Source organism: Rhodofomes roseus (assembly GCF_022264815.1).
Source record: "Rhodofomes roseus strain CIRM-BRFM 1785 chromosome Unknown C8Q71scaffold_18, whole genome shotgun sequence".
Lineage (NCBI taxonomy): Eukaryota > Fungi > Basidiomycota > Agaricomycetes > Polyporales > Fomitopsidaceae > Rhodofomes > Rhodofomes roseus.
This window is the reverse complement of record NW_025952974.1, coordinates 682,511-701,782: the sequence shown is the minus strand read 5'-3', so window position 1 is coordinate 701,782 and position 19,272 is coordinate 682,511. Positions and strand designations below refer to the sequence as shown.

Below are 19,272 nucleotides of genomic sequence, written 5' to 3'. Positions count from 1 at the left end.
TTATTGTCTTTCGGTGCCTCGCGGTCATCTCCCACAAGGACTATCCCCGAAACTATGCCAAGCAACCGGCCGCGTGCTGGAGCATGTTTCTGGATTGCATGGTGCCCCGAGAACCCTCTGGTCAGACATCATCCGACGAACAAAGCAACGACACAAAAGGCGGCTTCACTCTGGCGATGAAACGCGTCCACTGTTTCGTCAATTGCGACCCTCTCCGTCTTTCCACGACAAAGCCAACCCATTTCAGCGCAATTGATCGTCGCAACGAACGCTTTGCCACACTGTAAGCGCGCGCTATGCCACGGCAACGCGGCTCAGGCGTGGCATGCGAATCATCAAAGCAAAGTTGGATTGTGCACGTCTGACCCCATCCACGTCCACACGCGCCTCGGCGTGGGTGCAAGCAGATAAATAGCCTGTCCTATCCTTCATGACGGGGTAAACACCTCCATCCACCACGCTGCTGTACTAAGTGGCTAAGCTAATCGTCTCGCAATGGCCCGGGGTCGGAAGGGCAACAAGCAGCCCTACTTCGATGACAATGAGGGTCGCAAGTACTTGACGGTGTACCGCCCGTACCCGATGAACGCGAACATGGAGATCGAGGCTGATCGCATGGCCTTTGCCTACTGGATCGCCAGCTGCATCGGTAGAGATAATCTCCTAGCATTCTTTCACAAGCCTAGGGTACGTATCTCCTCATCGTCATCGCGCCGCAGTGAACACGTTGCTGGGCATGCAACACCGGTCGGCACACCTGTGGTAGACGGGTGCGACTCTGCTCGGTCTTGGAATCAAGTGCTGAGCCTGCCAGCATATACAGTGATCTGCGGCGACTGCGTTGATTCAACGTTCGCTCAATAACCTTTAATGAAGTCCCCTAGCATGCTCATCGTCGAAATCAATGGAGAGTTCAAAGACTTCAAGGCCATTTTGGGCGAACACCGCTGGTCCGCTTTCATCCGTAAACCGACCAACGAAGAGAAGAAGATGTCCTCTCAGGTTTTCTACTGCACTTACTCAACCACTCGCGAGGTTGAGAAGTATGGTAAGAGTCCCAGGTAAGTATTGTGGACATGAGCTAATCTCACGCGTCAGGCTGGAAGCGCATCGACCTGCTCGACGAGTGGTTCTATTCGAAGGAGAATGGTATCAGGTGGCACCCCGTCAACAAGTAGGTGCCCAGCCCTCCACCACGACTGTGCTGACCGCTCGCGCCGCAGTGTGATCGTGTACCCGTACCCAGCCACGGAACGATGCGACCCTCCTCCCGAAGACCCGACGAGAGAAAACCTCTGTCGCCCCCTCCCGGTCCAGCAATTCAAACCGCCGCCACCACCTCGCCCTCCGCCAGGTGCGCACGTCATAACATCCATGATCCTCCGTGTTTTGACCGTCCTTCTTACCAGTTGGCTCTCCTGCATGGAATACGATGAAAGAAGCCGAGAGCAGTGGCCAACCCAACCGAGCAGCCACTTCCCGCGCACAGCAGCAAGCGTACCCGATAGATCCCATCCCCGACAACAAGCCTCGTAACCTAGCAGGCTGTGAGTAACATGTCACCTCCTGTGCCATGGTTCCTGGCTCATCGATTATCAGGGGCGCAAAATAGGTTCCCGGAATTAGGACGATCCCTCCCTCCAGGGCTTGTTCCACGAGGCCCGACCACGGCGCCTGCGTCCATTTGGAGCAAGGGTCCACCGGGGCTCGTGCGCAATCTGGGCGGGGCGTCGTCCCGGTCGAGCGGGAGCGAGCACGGCAACTCCCCTTCGATCCCACAGACGCCACAGGATGACACGCCCAACGAGACGAGGAGCTTCTCGATTGGTGCGAGCATGGCGGACGACGAGAATGACGAGTCTGACGAAGACGAAGACGATAAACCGAGGACGTACAACGTCGTACAGTCCACTCCAGAAGAGCCGCCGGTTGACGAGGATAATCAGAAGGCGCAGGACAACTATAACGGGCCTGAGCCCAAATCCGCGAAGCCGAAGGCGATGGGTGACGAATTCAAGTGCTCGTACCATCTGAACGGCCGGTGCAAGCCTACGATCTGCTCAGATTATGCTGAGTGGCTGAGGAAGCAGACTCGGAAGCAGCGCGAGGAGGATCGGAAGGCGGCACAGTCGAATGGCAAGAAGGGAAAGAGTGAGTCCTGTCCGCTCGCACCAGAATCCTAGTTGACGACTGTGGTCTGGCCCAGCACCGGTGGGCGCCTGGCGTACCACGCAGGACGCGCATAGAGGCCGCCGCGGGAGTGCCGCTGAGTGGGCAGACAGTCTTCCACCCGGCGAACGCGACGGCGCGCCGCATCTCTCGCCTCCACGATCCGGGTCGTCGTCCTCGTCGACTGAACGTTCACCATCCGCGTCTTCGGAGCGAAGCTCGCCTGCGCCCGTGGGTCGCGGGCGGAGGCAGCGCAACATGCCCGAGGCTAAGGTGCCTCCTGCACGCCCTGACAACCTCAAGCGTCCCTCTGCCAAGGCGAATGTCACGAGTCCCCCACCGCAGCGCCCCCCGCACTTGATGAAACCCGGCTCAGGCAGCGCCAACGGCAACACCCTGCCCAAGACGAACACGCCTCCCACGCCTTCGACGCCTGCGCCTCCTGTACCAGCTGGACTGCGCAAGAATGCGAACGGCAATGGAAGTGTCGCCAAGACGGGGTCCGCGACTGCCGCGAAGACGGGGTCCGCGACTGCTGCGAAGACGGCTCAGCTGCCGAAAGGAAAAGGCATCGCTAGCCCGAGTACTCCTGTGTCGCCGCCGCCTTCGGCCAACGTACACTCAGGAGGAATCCGGCAGTGGGTAGAGCAGGTCGGCCAACATAGCGGGAGCGCAGCGGGTAGCAGTCGGCCTGCTCATCACAAAGGCAACGGCGACCTCTCTTACAACAAGAACAATGGCAACAACGACGACGCAAAGTCGGAGGGTGGTTGGAGCGTCGTGTCCCAAGGTTTGGGCTTGTGGGGTGCCGTCGACCCGAATAAAGATATCAATAACGATGTCAAGTCTAGGGCAGCGTGGGGCGACCCCTCGAAGAGCAAAGGCCTGTGGCCCGGGGGCGTCGATATAAAGCCACAGAGAGACGACGACGAGAAGTCCATGGCAGCTTGGAGCGCGGCGTCGATGGGCGAGGGTGTGTGGGGTGCTGTCAAGCCGAAGGACGACGACGCCGTGTCCGTGGCGAGCACCGCTGCCCCCACTAACTCCGCGAAGGCACGCAGCGCCGCAAGCAAAGGGAAGGGCAAAGCCAACTCGAACAAGAACAAGAAGGACAATGCTAAGGTCCAGAATTTGGTCCAGAACGGTTCGAAGCCTGGCCCTGTTGCGGGTCCCACTCCAGCCGCCAAGCCTCTATTCCAGCCACCTCCGACGAAACTTAGTTGGGCTGACGAGATGGAACGGGAGGAACGCGGCGAGGATGATGCCCGCTCGGTTGCGTCCGAGTCGGGCGGTTGGGGTTCCGTGTCGAATGGGCCCTGGTAAGCTGAGCTCTCCGTAGCGATGCGCGCTGTTTGAGGAATCGATAAACGAACAAATCCTGTTGCTATGATGCTCAAAGTTCATGACCAAGTGACATTCACGGCAATCTGCTCTCGCTGTTGCTGCTGTCTTCTACATACACGAGATGACTTCGCTGTGCTATCCTGCTTTCGTGCTGTAACATACCCAAAGCTATCGTTGTACATATACTCACTGCTCCAAATGAAATTGTGGTTCTTATGTAGTGCGTCACATCGTGACTTATAAGACGTCGGAGTGCATGGACCATAGGATTGTTACAGGACAATACTGATTCAAGTAGGCGCAGTGCGTCTGACCGGAAGGTGTGATGTCTATAGGAAGCTATGAAACGGCTTCTCCGTGGTTCTTCAGCCATCGTTCTACAACATTGGGCATGGGACAAGCCGTGGACTCCCCCTTTCCATCCGTCCGCTCATACATAGCTTGGCAGCACTTGTACATATTGCGCATATGCTCTTCGCATTTCTCGGGTTTATACGTGTTCTTGTTGAGACAAGCCTGCAAGTCGCAAGCTGCAAAGGAAGGAGACACTAAGTATGGCAGCAGTTTGATGAATGTGAACCCGTAGTACGCTACCTTCGGCTTGACACGGTGAATCCGTCGCCTGGTAGTACCGTGAGTACTCAACCTTGCATTGCTCGAGCCATATGTGCGACGTACCTTTGCCATGTTACGGTATAGCCAATCTGCGATGAATGGATGTTGAGCGAAGCATTCGGTCAAACGCGTACGTACTCCGATGGTATGTGTGTAGCTCCACTTGTGCTCTCTGGTGAGATCATGAGCGTGACCGCGTTCGTGACGCGCCGTCCCCCCTTGCTCCAGTCCGTCTCCGAGGAGGCTTACAATTTTTAACCCTGGCAGTTTGGCTGGAACAGTGTGTAGATATCACATCAGTTTGGAATTGCTCCGATTTGTTGGCTGCTAGCGCAGACGAAAATTGAGAGAGAACGGACTGGATGCGACTGTGGCAGAAGAGAACATGTTCGGCACAGTCCGCCGGGATTTTCCGTGCTCTCGCCGCCATGGTGCCACTGCAATTGCCACCGTGGATTGTCGATAGTACGTACCTGTGTACACCGTTTATTTGATACTGACGACGAAGTGGCAGAAGTCGCATTGGTACAGTTTACTCGAAGAGTTTGAAGTATGTGTGACTGACAGATTGACTAGCTATGCGGGCAGTTCAGCTCGTTGAAACACCACTTTGATGACATTGGCACGCAGTCGTGACTCGTCCGTGATCAGAGCCGCCGGCCACATCTAAAGCAGCGTGGATAGCGCACGCACAGCGTACGTACACGGTACACCCTGGTACACCTCATGGGAACGTCGCTCATAAAGTATCCGCGACTTGAACAGCTGTGCCACGACGTTCAAGTTGACCGAATCACCTACATACCAATCAAAACCCGGGTTGTCTGCGAGCACCAGTTCGAACAAATCGTCTCGGCATGCTCGCTGTAGCTCAGGTCTTCCGAATCGCCGACATTTCCCAGGTCTCAGTGTACCGCCCACGGCGCTCGCAGCACCCATGCCGCAGTCCCATCAGCGTCTGTCGGTCTAGTAGTCGGCGCCTGGTCCCCACCGCCGCAGCTTATACATAACACACTATCAGGCAGTGTCTCGGCTGTCCCCCGAGACACACCTTTCAATCTCACTTCACTGCGTGTGCTCGTACTCATTTTTCTACTCTACAGATTGCACAACCGCGGACCACCACGTCATCGCGGGCATAATCGACACCTTGGCTACTGGTATTTAACGAGATTCATCAGCCTGAGGCGGCTCGAGGGTAATGTCAAGTTCTGTAAGTACCACTCCTTATAATCTCGCAGTGCGAGGTACTGATCATGCACGGATGAACGTTCTAGACATCCACCGGATGGGTGACGGTGGCGATCGCCCTCCCCATTATCGTATTCGTTGCTCTCTTGATCCTAGTTCTGGTGCTCATCCGCCGACGTGTACAAAAGCGTACACAGCAACTAGAAGATGGCGCAATATGGGAGCGTGGCCCATTGATCATGGTGAGCCAGACAACGGTCGTCCATAAAGACGCACGATGGAGTCTACCACGAAAGCCAACTCTACGTGTACCCTTCCTCTCGCGTAACGATCGACCGCAGCCAGAGAGACCTGTTACGGATGTGGCAATATCACGCTCGCAGAACTCTGACGAGTCCTACATATCTATTCGCTTCGAGCGCTCGGAGACCGACAACAATCCCGGGTTACGCTCTGACAAGCCAGACACCAGCGATCCGAATTGCCAGTCTCCCCAGTCTCCCGATTCGAGGTCAAAAGAGGCCTCCGACGAGTACATGTCAAGTGTGGGCCATGATGCTGCATCTGCTATCCCGCACCTTGCGGTTCGTATCCCTCAATGGCCGGCATGGCTCCCGCGCTGGCCATCCCCCGTTCCCAGTAGGAAAGCAAGTTCGTCGCAGGGACATAGCGCATCTACAAGGTCTCATGAGCCCTTCCCGGACCTGAAACTCCAGCCTCCACGCATCGTCCGCCTCGAGCCGAGTTTCCTCCACGAGTATCGTCCTCTCAACAGACACGCACACAACGAGAGCACGGCGTCCCTCATCCCATCCGCCGCACCTCCAGGGACAAGCGAGCCACCAACGCCCGTCCTGACCCCACCACCTGCCGCCTCACCACCACACGTCCGTCACGGCTCGATCTCACGCCCGAACACGCCCCCGAGTCGTACCCCCAGCGTGCCCAGCAGCCTACTCGCGGGCGGACGGCGCCCAAGCGCAGCCACCTCCGTCTCGTCCTCCGCCGTGGCACGGTTCCCGCAGTTCGATGGCGACCGCGCAGACGCACAGACGCCCTCGGGATCGGTGTCGCGCACGTCCACCGCGGCCTCCGAGTTCGCGGAGGTCGGCCGCCTCCCGAACCCCTTCACGAGCAGCGCGTCGCCGTGGCGCGGCGTGCTCGCCGCCGTGGGCGAGGTGGGAAACGAGTCCGCGGAGGGCCACAGTGTGGCAAGCGCGGGCGCTGATCCAGGGAGGAGTGCGCTGGTCACGCCTGGGTCGCCCCTCCCGCGCGTGCGCTCGCAGCATGCATTCCACGCGATGCCGCTGTATTATGACCAGTTACCGGAAGAGAGACCAACTTCGACGATGGCATTGCCTCATGGACGGTCACCGTCGTCGGCTACAAGCGCCGCAACTTTGTCTTCCAAACCATCGAACGGCGGCTCGGCGATGTTATCGCCCCACCCGTCATACTCGACGGCGGAGTTCGCACGCCGTGCACGGACTTGAACGCAATAGTTCGTGCATCGTTTCCTTTGTTAACGTTGATGATCATGAGATATCGTGTTTTGATTTGTCATTCAGTGCACTCGGACAATATTCACGCAAGGACTAAGCCAGTACTACATACACCTAGAAGTTACTTATTACCGCAATGTGTCGATGCTCAATGGGTTTCACGCGAACAGACACCGAGTACTGAGAGATTGTCCGAATGCAAGACGTCTTCTATGACGACAACCCCACTGGCAAGGATCTATTAAGCTAGAGCTTGAAGCTTGAAGCTTGAAGACTAGGACCTACAAGTTAGTACGGGGGCCTCGTCATACCTTTACCACTTGTTGTCCTCGCGGATTGTCTGAGATATCCTCTGATCGATCATATTGAATGAAATCCTTAGACGATGTATGGCACATGAAAGTGCTAGCAACTAATAGATGATACGTATTACGGAGTCCAAGCTACAAAACCTTTTACGCTGCGATATATCACTACATACACAACACCCCACTATCGCACCCGTGCCTGTCCCTCCCGCTCTACTCATAGCACAAAATGAAAATCTTGCCCTCCCTCACCGAGATGATCACTGCGCCCTGAGACTGATCGATATTAATCGTCTCGACCGAGTCCAAGTCCAGATCGTCCGGGATGTCCAGCGTCCGCACGACGCCCTCCAGGTCCCGCTCCGTCTGCTTCTCCCAGCGCTTGCCCTCCGCGTCGTACAGCCCGTCGCGCTCGCCCATGACAGGCGGGAATGACACGAAGCGGAGGCGCTTCGGGTCGCTCTCGTCTTCCTTGACCTCCATGTCCGCGTACTCAACCCACACCGCGTGCCCAAAGTCGACCGCCATCAGTGGACGCGGCCGCTCCGTCTGCACACCGCCGTCCTCCGCGTCGTCGTCCACGCCGTCGAGCACGCACACAACCTCGAAGGGCTGGCTCACGTACCAAATCTTCATCATCGAGTCCGCGCGCTCATCCGCGCTGCTCGAAACGGTGATCGTCGTCGAGTCTGCGGTGGAGTGACCTGAGGACGAGCTCGAAGTTGAGCCTGAGCCTGAGCCAGAGGCAGAGCTAGACCCTGAGCCCGAACCGGACCCCGAGTCCGCTTCGTCGGCAGCCAAGGGAGGGTTGGCCTTGGAGTCGTCACTCCTGTCGAAGAGCGGCACTTTGAAGTAGTGCTGCGCGAGGACATACCGCGTGCGGTGTGACTCCATGTCGTGTTCGGCCAGTAAGACCACGGTGCAGCTGAGCCGGGGAATCGTAGGCATCGTCGGCCACCATTGGCGCACGAAGTGTGCGCTCTCGGGGTACCATGGCGGGAATGGGAATGGGTTGGGATTCTGTGAGGGCGTGCGAGGGCCCGTTTCCAAGACTGCTTCAGTCCGAGCTGGTTGTTCTTCCTCGGACGAGGAGGACGAGGAGGAAGATATCGTCAAGGTCCGCGGCGGAAAGATGAACGGCGCCGTCATAGTCAAAGCTGGACTCACCCGCGCCGACAGTGCGGGCACGAATGACGACTCTGGTGATGATGGTTTGTTATGTTGTCGTAGTAGTGAGATAGGGTAGAAGTATTGGTGAGCGTAGTCGCTCTCCTCTGAGTGGATCACGATCTGCTCTTTGTACAGGATACATGACCAATTTGAGGACATCGACTGCGAAGTGATTAGATCATATTATATTGCATGGCAAAACGGCACTCACGCATTCGATGCCTGTATCTATGAATACATATTCTTGTTGATCCCAGTCCAGTAGAGCGTAAAGTCCGATGGTGTTCGATGCCGAGACCCAAACAAAAGCAGATAGCAATCTAGATGACGGATCAAGGAGGAAAACGTTCATGACAACACCGATCGTCTTGAATCGGGCTAGCGTCGTGAAAGTGGGCGTTGGAGTCGTATCGGCGCCAGCATCAGCGTCGGGAAACTGCAGCTTCATCAGGACAAATTCCATGAGGCGATCCTCGTAGCTGCCCAGCGGTTAGAACTCATAGAGGCAAGACTTGTCATAGGTATTAGACGCACGATCGGTGTAGCACCTTGGCCATGGTGAAGAAGACGGTGCGACTGTCAAACTCGACCCGGCACTTCCACAGCTCCCACCGCTCCCTGGGATCCCATTCTGCCAGGCACTTGTCCCGGTGTACGTCCCAGCAGACGACCTTTCCACTTTTCGTGGCACAGAGACTGTAGCTGGATGTTATTGGGGACAACCAGTCCACCTCCTCGTTCGGTGGCGCGCTAATCACCTTGTACCAGTCACTCGGCGGTGCGTCCGGTTTTGCGTCGTCGCTGGGCTCCGTTTCGTTGGCATCGTGGATGAAGGGTCGATTGCGTGCTGGCCTCGGTGATCGAGTCAACCACGCCGTTTCAAGACGTGTGGCCTTCGTAACGACTGCCACGAGCTGTTCCGTTGTGAGATCGGAAAAGCGCTGGAAACCGGCAAGCGGTAGGGCACGACATCGACGCAGTAGTGCGACGGCAAGGTTGCGAAACACCGGCCTGGTACTGGCGAAGTCATGGAGAGATCGGCAAGTCTGGGGGTTCGCAGCGTCAATCGAACTACGGTCGCAGGCCTGAGCGTTACGCATCCGTACTCACCAACTGCAGGGCATGGATATCCCGAAGATCGAGATGCTGAGCAACGTTGAGCAGAAGATCGTAAGGGAGCGTATTAAGCGACATTTTCTCTTGTTGAGCGTCGGTAGTATCGTTTGACGTGCTGAGTGACATTCGAGGCGGAGTGCCGGAAATTCTGAGACGAGGATGGCGTAAGCCGCAGTGGTATCAGCGTGGTCCGAGGGTATTGGTCGGGTATATGAGGCAGCTCCGGCTGCGACTGAAAATGCCCTAGATAGTGGGATAGGTCAAACGAGGAGGAGGAGGAGAAGGAGGAGGAGGAGGGGTCCGGGATGTGGAGGGTTCCTTACTGAGTAACTTACCGTAAGAGTGTAACCTAACGCCGATTACCGGTCACGTGTGCTGTATTCAAGCCGTATTCGAGTCGTCGAGGTGAAGCCGATTGAAACTCTCCTTCGTCTTTCATATACTTTTAGTGTTCACCATCTCGGTCCTCTCCTGCACAACCTGCAAACAAAAGCTATCTTTAGTTCTAGTTGTTGGTCGAAGCGAGGGAGAAGCAACGAACCTCTGACTTGTAGCGCTGGCTCGGGACAAGACAAAAAGCAAGACAAGCCGAAAGACAACAGTGACGCTGTCGAAGGCCACATGGATACAAGGAATGAAGGAGCTTGACGACCAAGTCGCGCAACACAACGACCCAACGTGCTTGGCGGGCTGTGACTCGTTCAGATCGATGCGGGTCGGGCTTGTCGTATGGTGGAACCCCGCATGGATGCCCGTGTTCAAAAGACTGCTCATACTACGTATCTCCTCCAAACAGAAAGCGAATCATCAATCGTACGTCATTCGAGTGCGACTCTACAAGCTAGATACTTACGGCGACAATGCTTCGCACTAAGTATAGCAGCCTGACTACTGTACCTATTACCTACCACACTGTCTAGCAAGAGCTGTGATATACTTATGTATGGTTGCCCACATCATAGCTGTGACCCTGTTTGATAGTCTATGTGTATTATCGAATGTCATCAATGCGCGACCGTCAGGCCTCAAGCTCAAGCTCAAGCTGCATCAGTACTAAGTACTTGACTTCCATGCCGGTGACGCCGGGCCCGCGGGGGGAGGGGTAGTTGGTCTATAGCACCGGGTTTGGATCAATATAAAGTAGATAAACGCGTGATTTATCTGGATAACCTAAGTGAGCACAGAAGGCACTCGTCAGCCTGATAGGCCGTCCGTGGTACTCAGGCTTACAACACGCCGCGATGATTGCGGCGGAACCGGTGTTTATTCGTCTGCAGGAGGTGTAATGTGAATTTAATATCCTCACAAAGGATGTAAAAAACACAGCTTGCCGCTGAATGATGTAGTCTACATAGCTCCAGCAGTATGTAGGACCGGCTTCGAGCTAGCAGGCGAAGCGAACACTACGCCTACCATATCGGGAGCGCGGTGTGCGGGAAAATACGTATGACCATAAACGGCTAGAGTAGGGAATTCACTGCTACGCGGACCTTAAGTCGTCCGGGACTCCGTCCACCACAGTCTCCCCCTAACGTCGACGTCGACGGCGTCGTTCATCTCGCCTCTCTGCCTACTGTCTACTCATCGTACAAGACCTGGGGTCTGGCTGGAGAACCCTACGCGTCAGGTGCGTACGCGACATCGCTGCGCAGCGCCCACAACCCCATCCACTAATATCAATCACAGGACGTATACCTTACCGAGGCTTGAGCATTTCAATCAATTACCCTCGTTTTGCTACGACACTCTTTCTTGTGACGACCCATCATGGCCCCGCGGCGGGGCGCATCCTCCAACTCCCTCAGCCCGCCTGAGGTCGTCTTCCCTGGCACGGGTTCCACGTCTCCGGGAACATCGCCGCGCTCTGTCTCGCCCTCGAACGGGCTCACGCAGTTCCTCTCGAGGCCGACGAAATGGTTCAACCGCGCGACGTCCGACAAGGCGTCGCGCTCTTCAATTAGTTCCAACGAACCGAGGTCCAGCACGAGTTCTTCAGGCCGGAAGCACAAGATCTCGCACCCAACGGACCCTCGTCCGTTCTTGGAGAATCTGAATGTTTCGCCGGATAAGAAGGGGCTTACAAGCAAGTGAGTTTTCAGTCTTTTCGTCCCTCCGGATGATTCGTTCGTCGCGCACGGCCGCGTGCGAGTATGTCTTCTCGGGAACGGCCATGGCCGTCGCTCTCGAAGTGTGTCACAAAGGTATTCATTGCCGCACGGCGCGCCGGTCCTCTGTGGAGGTAGCCTTATGTCGACGCTTTTGGGCAGATACGTGTGTGAAGACGTCGCGGTACAATTGACACGCGTTTCGCCGGGTGCATACCAGCGTTTCAAGTGTCGGAAACGGGTCATGCTTCATGGGGATGTTGCGGCCTGCTGGGCTACCGAACACACAACAGGTATCGTTCACTGGTGGGCGTTTCGTTCGGACGCGCTGTCTCCGCTAGCTCCGGCCGTGGTGTGTCTGGATGACAATGGGGTCTGTTTGGCTCCGCTCGAATGCATGAAGGCGAAGGACGTTAATACTTGACATCGGGTGATCCGGACTCCCAATGAGCCAAACTATGCGCATGAAAATACGTCTAAGACGCTGCAAATAGCCGCTGTCAAGCAAGCTGGACGTTTATCCTGGACTTTTTTGAAAGGCCAATGTATCACCTAACTGCAGAACCTTGGTCTAGTCCACGTTTGAGGCTCACCTCGCGTGAAGTCTGTCAGGGTCACCTAGGCGCACTGCAGACATCTGCCATGATATTTCACCATATTGCCCGTGGATAATCCTGTACTTATGAACTCAATTCTACAGGTCTGTACTCGATTTATCTCGCACCATAAATGCATTCGACGACCTACCGAAACCGCCTGCCTCTCCCCGAATGCCTTCGTCACCTACTCAACCATCCATGTCTCGCGGGCTCGGCGACCTGCGCAATATCTCGCGCAAGCCTTGGTCCAAGTCGGCAGACGACCTCAGCAAACTGTCCTCCCACATGCCTGCACCAGCATTGACGCCTATTGACACGACCCTTTATGACAAGATCGGGCAGTACAGGAGCAATCGCGTCGGCAGCGTCGGAAGTATGAGTAACGCGCCCTCACCTTCCGTGGCCTCCACTATGTCTGCGCAGCAGAAGAACTATCCCTTCCCTACCATCTGCACGTCACCTTCCGAACCACTGTCCAGTTCGCCTCCGAGCCGGCCGAGCATCCAGCTGTCTGCAGCCTCGCCCACGCTTACAGACGGCGCGGCCCTCGCACCGTCGCTCTCAAACTCTAGCGCCCATGTCCATACGCGATCGCATTCCTTCACACCCCGCCTGCCGTCAAAGCTGGCCTCACCGAAAGGTGCCTTGCAGCCTCCCTTGAGTCCCAAGCGCAAAGGGTCGGCAGGGTCAGTCACAGAGCGTACGCCAGAGAGAGAACGAGAGAAGAACAACTCGGGCGGGAGCGGTGGCCACGGGCCAACTGCACGCTCGCCCTTCCCGTTCAGCTTGGGTGGAGGCCGGTCTCCTGTTAATCCATCGAGCCCGACCGATACGCCCTCATCGCCTACCTCGCTCGTCCCGAGGATAGTCGAGCCGCCGGCCGACGCGCACGCGTTCAAGGCGGAGAAGCGTTCCTCGCAGCTGTACCATTCTGGATTCATCAATCGCCTCGTCGACTTCTCGCCCTCGGCGCTGAATGTGCACGCTACTCACACGTACATGAGCGGTAGCGCCGCCCCCACTCTATCCAAAGGCTGGAAGCCGTACAAGCTCGTCATGAAGGGCTCGAAACTGTACTTCTACAAGGCTCCGGGTGACCGGAGCGCTGCCATCAAGGAGCTGTTCCCTACGGAGTTGGTCACAGTGCTTGAGGATGAAGGCTTGACGGATGGCGAGCTCGACAGCGGGGATGGCGACGAGATGACGACACGTGGCGGGAGAAGCAGGGATAGGAAGAGAGCATACTGGGGACGAGGGACTCACCCGTCGCTAGTGGTCGTTGATGGGAAGGTCGAGCGCGGTGCATTTGAGGCCCTGGTCCACGAAGTCGTCTTTGCGACAACCTTTGTCAGCGTTGCTCACAGCGACACGGATGGTGACGATCACCGGTCAGGCGCCGGAGAAGAACAGCCCACGGAAGACCCAGATGCTGCGACTGGCCAGGAGACATCGCAAGTGGACGGCTCACCAGAGTCGTCGTCTCGATATGCACCTGCTTGGCGAGAGTTTGCCTCCAGCATTCTCTTCAGCTTTCCTTTCGCTGTCGGCCGAGGCAAGTTCGAGACGGAATTCATGCGGTGCTGTGCATACCTGGTCAGTGGAGCGGACGATGCTGCGAAAGTGGAGGAAACTGGCAGAGTGCAGTGGCTCGCAGGTCAATACTTGAGCTACCACGGCGCCCCGGTGGACCGTAATGCTTGGGAGCAGTGGCGGAAAGACACCATCCCTGATTTCCCTTCGGACCCTTCCGCTGTCCCGAAACTTGCCGGCTTGCCCCAGTCATCCTCCACACAGGCGTTGTATACGGCTTCTCCGCAGGTGGGGTCCTCGTCGCCCGGTAATCTAGACAAGTCACCAGACCTCGGAGCGTTCTCGCCCAGGCCAGACGTCAAAAGCAAGATGATGTCTATTGTCGATGCGCTCGGCGTGCTTCCTCCTTCGGACCGCCCCAGCACTGCGATTCGCCCAACGTCTTCGAGGGATGGATTGCTTGCGACACTAGAACGCGATGGCTTCACGAGAGACGCTCTCGTTGGCCTCGACGCGCAATTGGCTGCGCGAAGTTTGTCCGTTTTCAACCGCAAGCTGCTTGTGCATGTACCAGATAACTTCACGGCCGACCTGTGTCTCAGCTCGGAAACAGTAGAGACAGAGGGCACGGAACAAAGCACGGCATCTGTCTCCTCGCCCCTAGCGCCCTTCCTGGGCACCGACGACCAACCACACTGGCTCACGCGCATGATCCTCATTCAGATACTAGTACCCGAGCCTGCTGGAACAACGACATCTCCGCCCATCGGCTACCCTTTAATCGCGTCCGAGGAGCGACACGTCCCGACCTCTCGGACGCATACACGTTCAGAGGTCATCTCAGCCTGGGCCAAGATCGGTGAACTCTGCCGACGGACAGGGGATGAGTGTTCCTGGCGAGCCATCTTCTCAGCTCTCTGTTCTCGGCCTGTCGCTCGCTTAGAGAAAGTGTGGAAGAGGGTCGACTCCGAAGCCGTTGCTATCGTGCAATCGTGGGCGCAGCCCCAGGAGAGAGGTCATGTTGCAGTGTCCGATCAGCCGGTCGCAATCCCATGGGCTGGCGACGTCAAAAATCAAATCCGGACGGCGCTGGAGAGAGCGCGGTATGGTGCCGGAGACGAATGGCAGCTAGAGTCTTTGAGTGAGGCGCGGCAGCGATTTGAAGCATTGCGGACAGCGTTCGCGCTATGTACGAAGCGCGGTCAGTTTGACGAAACGTTGGAGCCGAGTGATGTCGAGACGCTAGGCAAGGTTTGGCGCCACTCATGGGAAGGGAGAAGCGGGCATGGTATAGCTTCCAAGTTCACTCGGTGAGTAGTTTTCTCGGGTTTATGTATGTTTGAGCAGCGCTTATCTGTCCTTTAGAATCGAGCAGTTCATGTCCTTGTCACTAGCTGCGGAGCCGCGACGCAAAGGGCTCTTCGAGCCACATTACTGGACCCGATCTACATCGCAACAGTCGACCCCATCACTAGTGGGCGTGCTCTTCCCTGAGCCGCTAGCCACAGTGTCCTTAATCAACAGGGGATTGCTGATGCGCGGTCGGTTGGAGAGTAGCACAAGCCTAAATTTGCAAGACATACAGCATCTACGTCAACTCCCGCAGAGGATGAGTAGAGACTCGCCCAATGGCGGGCGAACGGCGGCTGGGAATGAATTGGGTGGTACCATCCTCTCGGTATTTGACGGCGAATTGCTTCTCCTCGTCCCATCAGTGGACCCGTCAACACCATCCCGCCCGACATCTCGTACTCCTTCGCGACCACCGAGTTCTGTGGCCGACAGCCCGGCATCAGGAGGGACTGTCTCTCGTACTTCGTCCATCCGCGTTTCACCTGGTGTTTCTCATGGGCTAGATCGGAAGCCTAGCATGATTCGACGCAACTCGTTGCCATCCATTTCTCAGCGTACGAGCTTGCTCATGCCAGAGGCATCGTCGGACAAGGCTCTTCGCGTCGTTGTGCAAGCAGGTACTTTGGACAGACTTGTCGACGTCCTGGTTCACGGACTTCAAGGAGTTTCCGTGTCTGTCTCCGACGATAATGGCGAGATGCCTCTTACAGCCTCAAAGACCCGGGAGGTAAAGCTTGATATGGATGATTTTTCGGACGTGTGGTGGAATGTCTACAGGAGCTTCATGACGCCACAGATCCTGTTCGAGGTGCGTTTCTGAGTCGAGACTAGAGATCAGCCTGTCACTTATATCTCCGCAGTTCCTGAGGAAACGGTACGACTCGGCACGAGTGTTACAGTCGTCCTCTCTCAGCGAAGTCAGCAATGCGATGCGCAAGCGTTCGGAGGTGCTGGAAACGATGAACGAGTGGGTGAACCGAGGCGGGGGTGCCCAGGACATTCTTGATGATGCACCACTGCACAACTCGTTTCTTTCTTTCCTCGATAGCCGCGCGGAGCATGAGTTGCCAACACTTGCAGAAGAGACTCGTCAACAAGTCTCCGTCCTAGAGCAACTCCGCAAGACGCTACGTATGAGCTTCTACTCTCAGACGTTGAGACCAACACGTGCCGAAACCTTGTCTGATGGCGCATCGAGCGCAACAGGAAGTCACAACTTTGGTTCCGATATCCCCAACATCGACGAGCTAGATGCAGAAGAGCTTGTGGACAACCTGGATGCGATGACTTCTGCAGCGCTCCGTAACGTCAATCAGGAGGTACTATCAAACGTTGTTCATGTTAGGGGTTTCACTCAATGGTTCTCACAGGACTTGTTCGTGACGGCCGACATTCTCGAGGTACAATCAGCGGATCGCACTGGCTGGTTCCTTCCTCGTGATCCCAGCTCGCTGTTGGATGAAGTGGAGATACAGGCCATGAATTCCTATATCACAGAGATTGAGCCGTCAGCTCTCATCTCCGAACTCGGCCAAGACTCGCTTTATCGCCTACTTCCTCCCTCAGTGAGGGGCTGCATTCGCGCCTCCAACATCTTGCGCAAATGGCTCATCTGCCAGGTGATCCCTCCTAGGCTGGGCCTTCGTGCCCGTCAGGCCCGCATGGAGAAACTCCTCAGGGCAATCGAAGTGTCTCGCCTTCGAAGCACGACGGATGTCACTTACCTCGAGCGTTCTATCGCAGAGCGTCCGTGCATTCGCTCGGCTGTGGAAGCGATCCTTACATCGGCGGTTGTCAGCGTGGAGAGCCGTACGCACTATCGCGCATGGCAGAACCTCGCGCTGGCCCGAGGGACGTCTTGCGAAAGTCTAGCCGCATTCCTCAGCAAGCCGGCCCCATCCATCGCATCGAGGGGCACACTAGCAGTAGACATTGGGTGGGTCCTGGAAAAGATGCTGGAGATCATCAGTACGCCGGATGTTTTGGAGTCGGCGAGCGAAACGAGCTCAGGGATGGTGAACCTTGATAAGCGACGGTGAGTGCATTTTGCCATCTGCTACGCATTCGCAAGCTGATTACCTCGGTAGATCCTTGAGAACGTTGATCTCATCGACCACAGGAGCTGCCGCATCGCGAAAGCGTCGACAACGCCGCCATGTCGATCGACGTGACTTCGAGCGTCTCAACAACATCGAACGCCAGATGTCTTCCACGCATTTCGATATCCGTGGAATTCGGGAAGAGGCGCATCGCGAAGCCACTCAGTCAGGACCGTTAGGAGCGAAGAAGATCCACAGACCATTCCAGGCATTGGTCACACTTCAGCAGGAGAAAAACAAACGCGATCGGCATCTCCGCGACCGCCTGAGCAAGGAGAAGAGGCATGAACAGCAACTATACGAGAGGAAAGAGGAGTCTCTCAGTAAGGCTATGCAGCCGAGACGACAGCCTATTGTTTCTCAGAAACAACATCGTAACAAGAAGAGCATGTCGTCTGCGTTCTTCCAGTTCATGCGGCCCATCTCCAGTGCCTTCACCTCCGACACTCTTTCTGCAGGCGTAGTAAAGCGAACGCCTGCTGAACTCGATTTTACGCCGACGAACAAACCGTCCTTGGTGCTCAGTGTAGTTGACGCCCGAGTTGCGCAATTCGTGAACAACGAGCGGTCCTTTACGTTCCAGCTTGACACCGAGGACGGTGGCCAGTATCTCCTACAAGCAACCGGCAAGCTCGAGATGAAGAAGTGGATGGATACTTTCCAGCATGTGTCGGCGATGGCTGCCAAGCGTCGACTGACGTACCTTGGGCAGAATACCAAAATGCAGCTATCTGACCATCTCCTTAGTCAACCAGTGGCAGCTTCGAGAGACCCTCGCGCTTGTGAGTAATTACTGTCTCAACTGTTGGCCGAGGCCTATGCTGAGCTCTGTTGACAGTCTTCGGCGTCGACCTCGAAGTCATACTCAAGAGGGAGTCGCAGGATGGCGACGTCCCACTGGGGACAATACCATCCATTCTGGAGCGGTTGATTTCCGAGGTTGAGACTCGCGGTCTGACGGAGGTTGGAATATGTATGACCGTTGTCTCCTTTGATTTTTACAAAACACTGATGTGTGTCCGTCCATAGACCGTATTGCTGGCTCACATGCAGAGGTAAATGCATACAAGGACGCTCTCAATCGAGGTCAGTGTTATTACACTTCGAGCGGCCAACCTCGCTGATGCCATCGCACCAAGGCGAATGGCCCATCACTCCTTCAACCGATATTTATGCTGTATGCGACCTCATCAAGTCGTGGTTCCGTGTTCTCCCCGGCGGTGTTTTCTCTTCTGCTGCGTACGACGACATCCTGAGGACCGTCAGTGAGTATCGCTTTGTTCCTACGCTTCGTCGTCGCGATCTGACTGTTCGTACTAGCCCTTGACGGAGCTGATTTAGACATGAAAGTGTCTGGTATCCGCCGAGTAGTCCATAGCCTGTCCGACATGCATTTCGATCTCCTCAAACGTATCATCGAACATCTCGAGAAGTTCGTCCCCTACTTACGGATCGCAGTGTTGTGTCGAGTTCTGACCCACTTGTAGGGTAACAGACTTTGAAGAGAACAACCAAATGACAGCAGACTCGCTGGCCACGGTCTTTGGGCCAAATATCCTTCGGTCGCCCACCAACGACATTGCTGGGTTCCTTGCCAACATGGGCCCATGCAACCGGGCACTGAGGTTACTCATCTCTCATGTACGTCCCATTTGGATCTTTGTAAAAGCATACGAGATCATTGACACTTTGTGTAGTCTCACAGCATTTTCGACGATGCCCTCGAGCAGGACGCTGAAGTGGAGTACGAACAGGAACAGGAAGAGCTCGAGTTCGACGAGCCCATCCCGGAGGAAGACGAAGATGAAGACCTCCTTTGCGACAACGACATGGATGCAGACGCGGACGCGGACGCAGAGGAGGGTCCCGAGACCCCGCAAGACGACGAGAAGGATGTCACGCAAGTCGCCATTGCCCCGGGGCCGCCTGTGCTTGACCTGGACCTTGGCAGCCCACACTCACTCTCGTTCTCGGTTGCATCGTGATCATGATCATACCGTGTATATCTGTTGTATATTCTGACTCTCGCGCGGTCGCGCCTCGCGACTTGTGCCCTGTACAGTGTGTACATCATCACTCATACACGGACTCGCGCTCCTCCGGACATTACTCAACTCTCCCTTCCCTGCTCCTGCTCCGCAACGGACGCTCGCTCTTTTGTCTGTTCCTGG

At 56.2% G+C, this 19,272-nt stretch overlaps 5 protein-coding genes across 5 annotated transcripts; 3 read left to right on the top strand and 2 right to left on the bottom strand.

The window, feature by feature from the left end:
• Nucleotides 1–341: 341 nt before the first annotated feature.
• On the top strand, nucleotides 342–3,733 carry C8Q71DRAFT_774092 (uncharacterized protein). Its single transcript, XM_047924497.1, has 7 exons — nucleotides 342–687; nucleotides 877–1,048; nucleotides 1,099–1,174; nucleotides 1,224–1,354; nucleotides 1,410–1,547; nucleotides 1,600–2,151; nucleotides 2,207–3,733. The coding sequence occupies exons 1-7, from the start codon at nucleotides 496–498 to the stop codon at nucleotides 3,490–3,492; spliced, it is 2,547 nt and encodes an 848-aa protein (XP_047776336.1). The 5' UTR covers nucleotides 342–495; the 3' UTR covers nucleotides 3,493–3,733.
• On the bottom strand, nucleotides 3,652–4,553 carry C8Q71DRAFT_774091 (DUF1903-domain-containing protein). The gene is made up of 4 exons (XM_047924496.1): nucleotides 4,267–4,553; nucleotides 4,192–4,217; nucleotides 4,108–4,135; nucleotides 3,652–4,043 (listed from the first exon to the last, which is right to left on the bottom strand). The coding sequence occupies exons 2-4, from the start codon at nucleotides 4,198–4,200 to the stop codon at nucleotides 3,853–3,855; spliced, it is 228 nt and encodes a 75-aa protein (XP_047776335.1). The 5' UTR covers nucleotides 4,201–4,217; nucleotides 4,267–4,553; the 3' UTR covers nucleotides 3,652–3,852.
• A 776-nt stretch (nucleotides 4,554–5,329) lies between these two features.
• On the top strand, nucleotides 5,330–6,812 carry C8Q71DRAFT_860376 (uncharacterized protein; the record flags this gene model as incomplete). The annotated part of the gene is made up of 2 exons (XM_047927792.1): nucleotides 5,330–5,341; nucleotides 5,406–6,812. The coding sequence occupies 2 exons, from the start codon at nucleotides 5,330–5,332 to the stop codon at nucleotides 6,810–6,812; spliced, it is 1,419 nt and encodes a 472-aa protein (XP_047776334.1).
• A 347-nt stretch (nucleotides 6,813–7,159) lies between these two features.
• On the bottom strand, nucleotides 7,160–9,728 carry C8Q71DRAFT_774081 (uncharacterized protein). Its single transcript, XM_047924495.1, has 4 exons — nucleotides 9,410–9,728; nucleotides 8,834–9,345; nucleotides 8,511–8,778; nucleotides 7,160–8,461 (listed from the first exon to the last, which is right to left on the bottom strand). Exons 1-4 carry the CDS (start codon nucleotides 9,539–9,541, stop codon nucleotides 7,343–7,345), a joined length of 2,031 nt encoding a protein of 676 aa, XP_047776333.1. The 5' UTR covers nucleotides 9,542–9,728; the 3' UTR covers nucleotides 7,160–7,342.
• Nucleotides 9,729–11,182: 1,454 nt separating this feature from the next.
• Nucleotides 11,183–19,086, top strand: C8Q71DRAFT_712712 (uncharacterized protein; the record flags this gene model as incomplete). The annotated part of the gene is given in 15 exon segments (XM_047920871.1): nucleotides 11,183–11,502; nucleotides 11,515–11,688; nucleotides 12,221–13,494; nucleotides 13,576–14,959; nucleotides 15,015–15,810; nucleotides 15,863–16,321; nucleotides 16,373–17,037; nucleotides 17,090–17,883; nucleotides 17,940–18,074; nucleotides 18,131–18,187; nucleotides 18,241–18,366; nucleotides 18,422–18,533; nucleotides 18,589–18,742; nucleotides 18,799–18,964; nucleotides 19,007–19,086. The coding sequence occupies 15 exon segments, from the start codon at nucleotides 11,183–11,185 to the stop codon at nucleotides 19,084–19,086; spliced, it is 6,696 nt and encodes a 2,231-aa protein (XP_047776332.1).
• Between the last annotated feature and the right edge of the window lie 186 nt (nucleotides 19,087–19,272).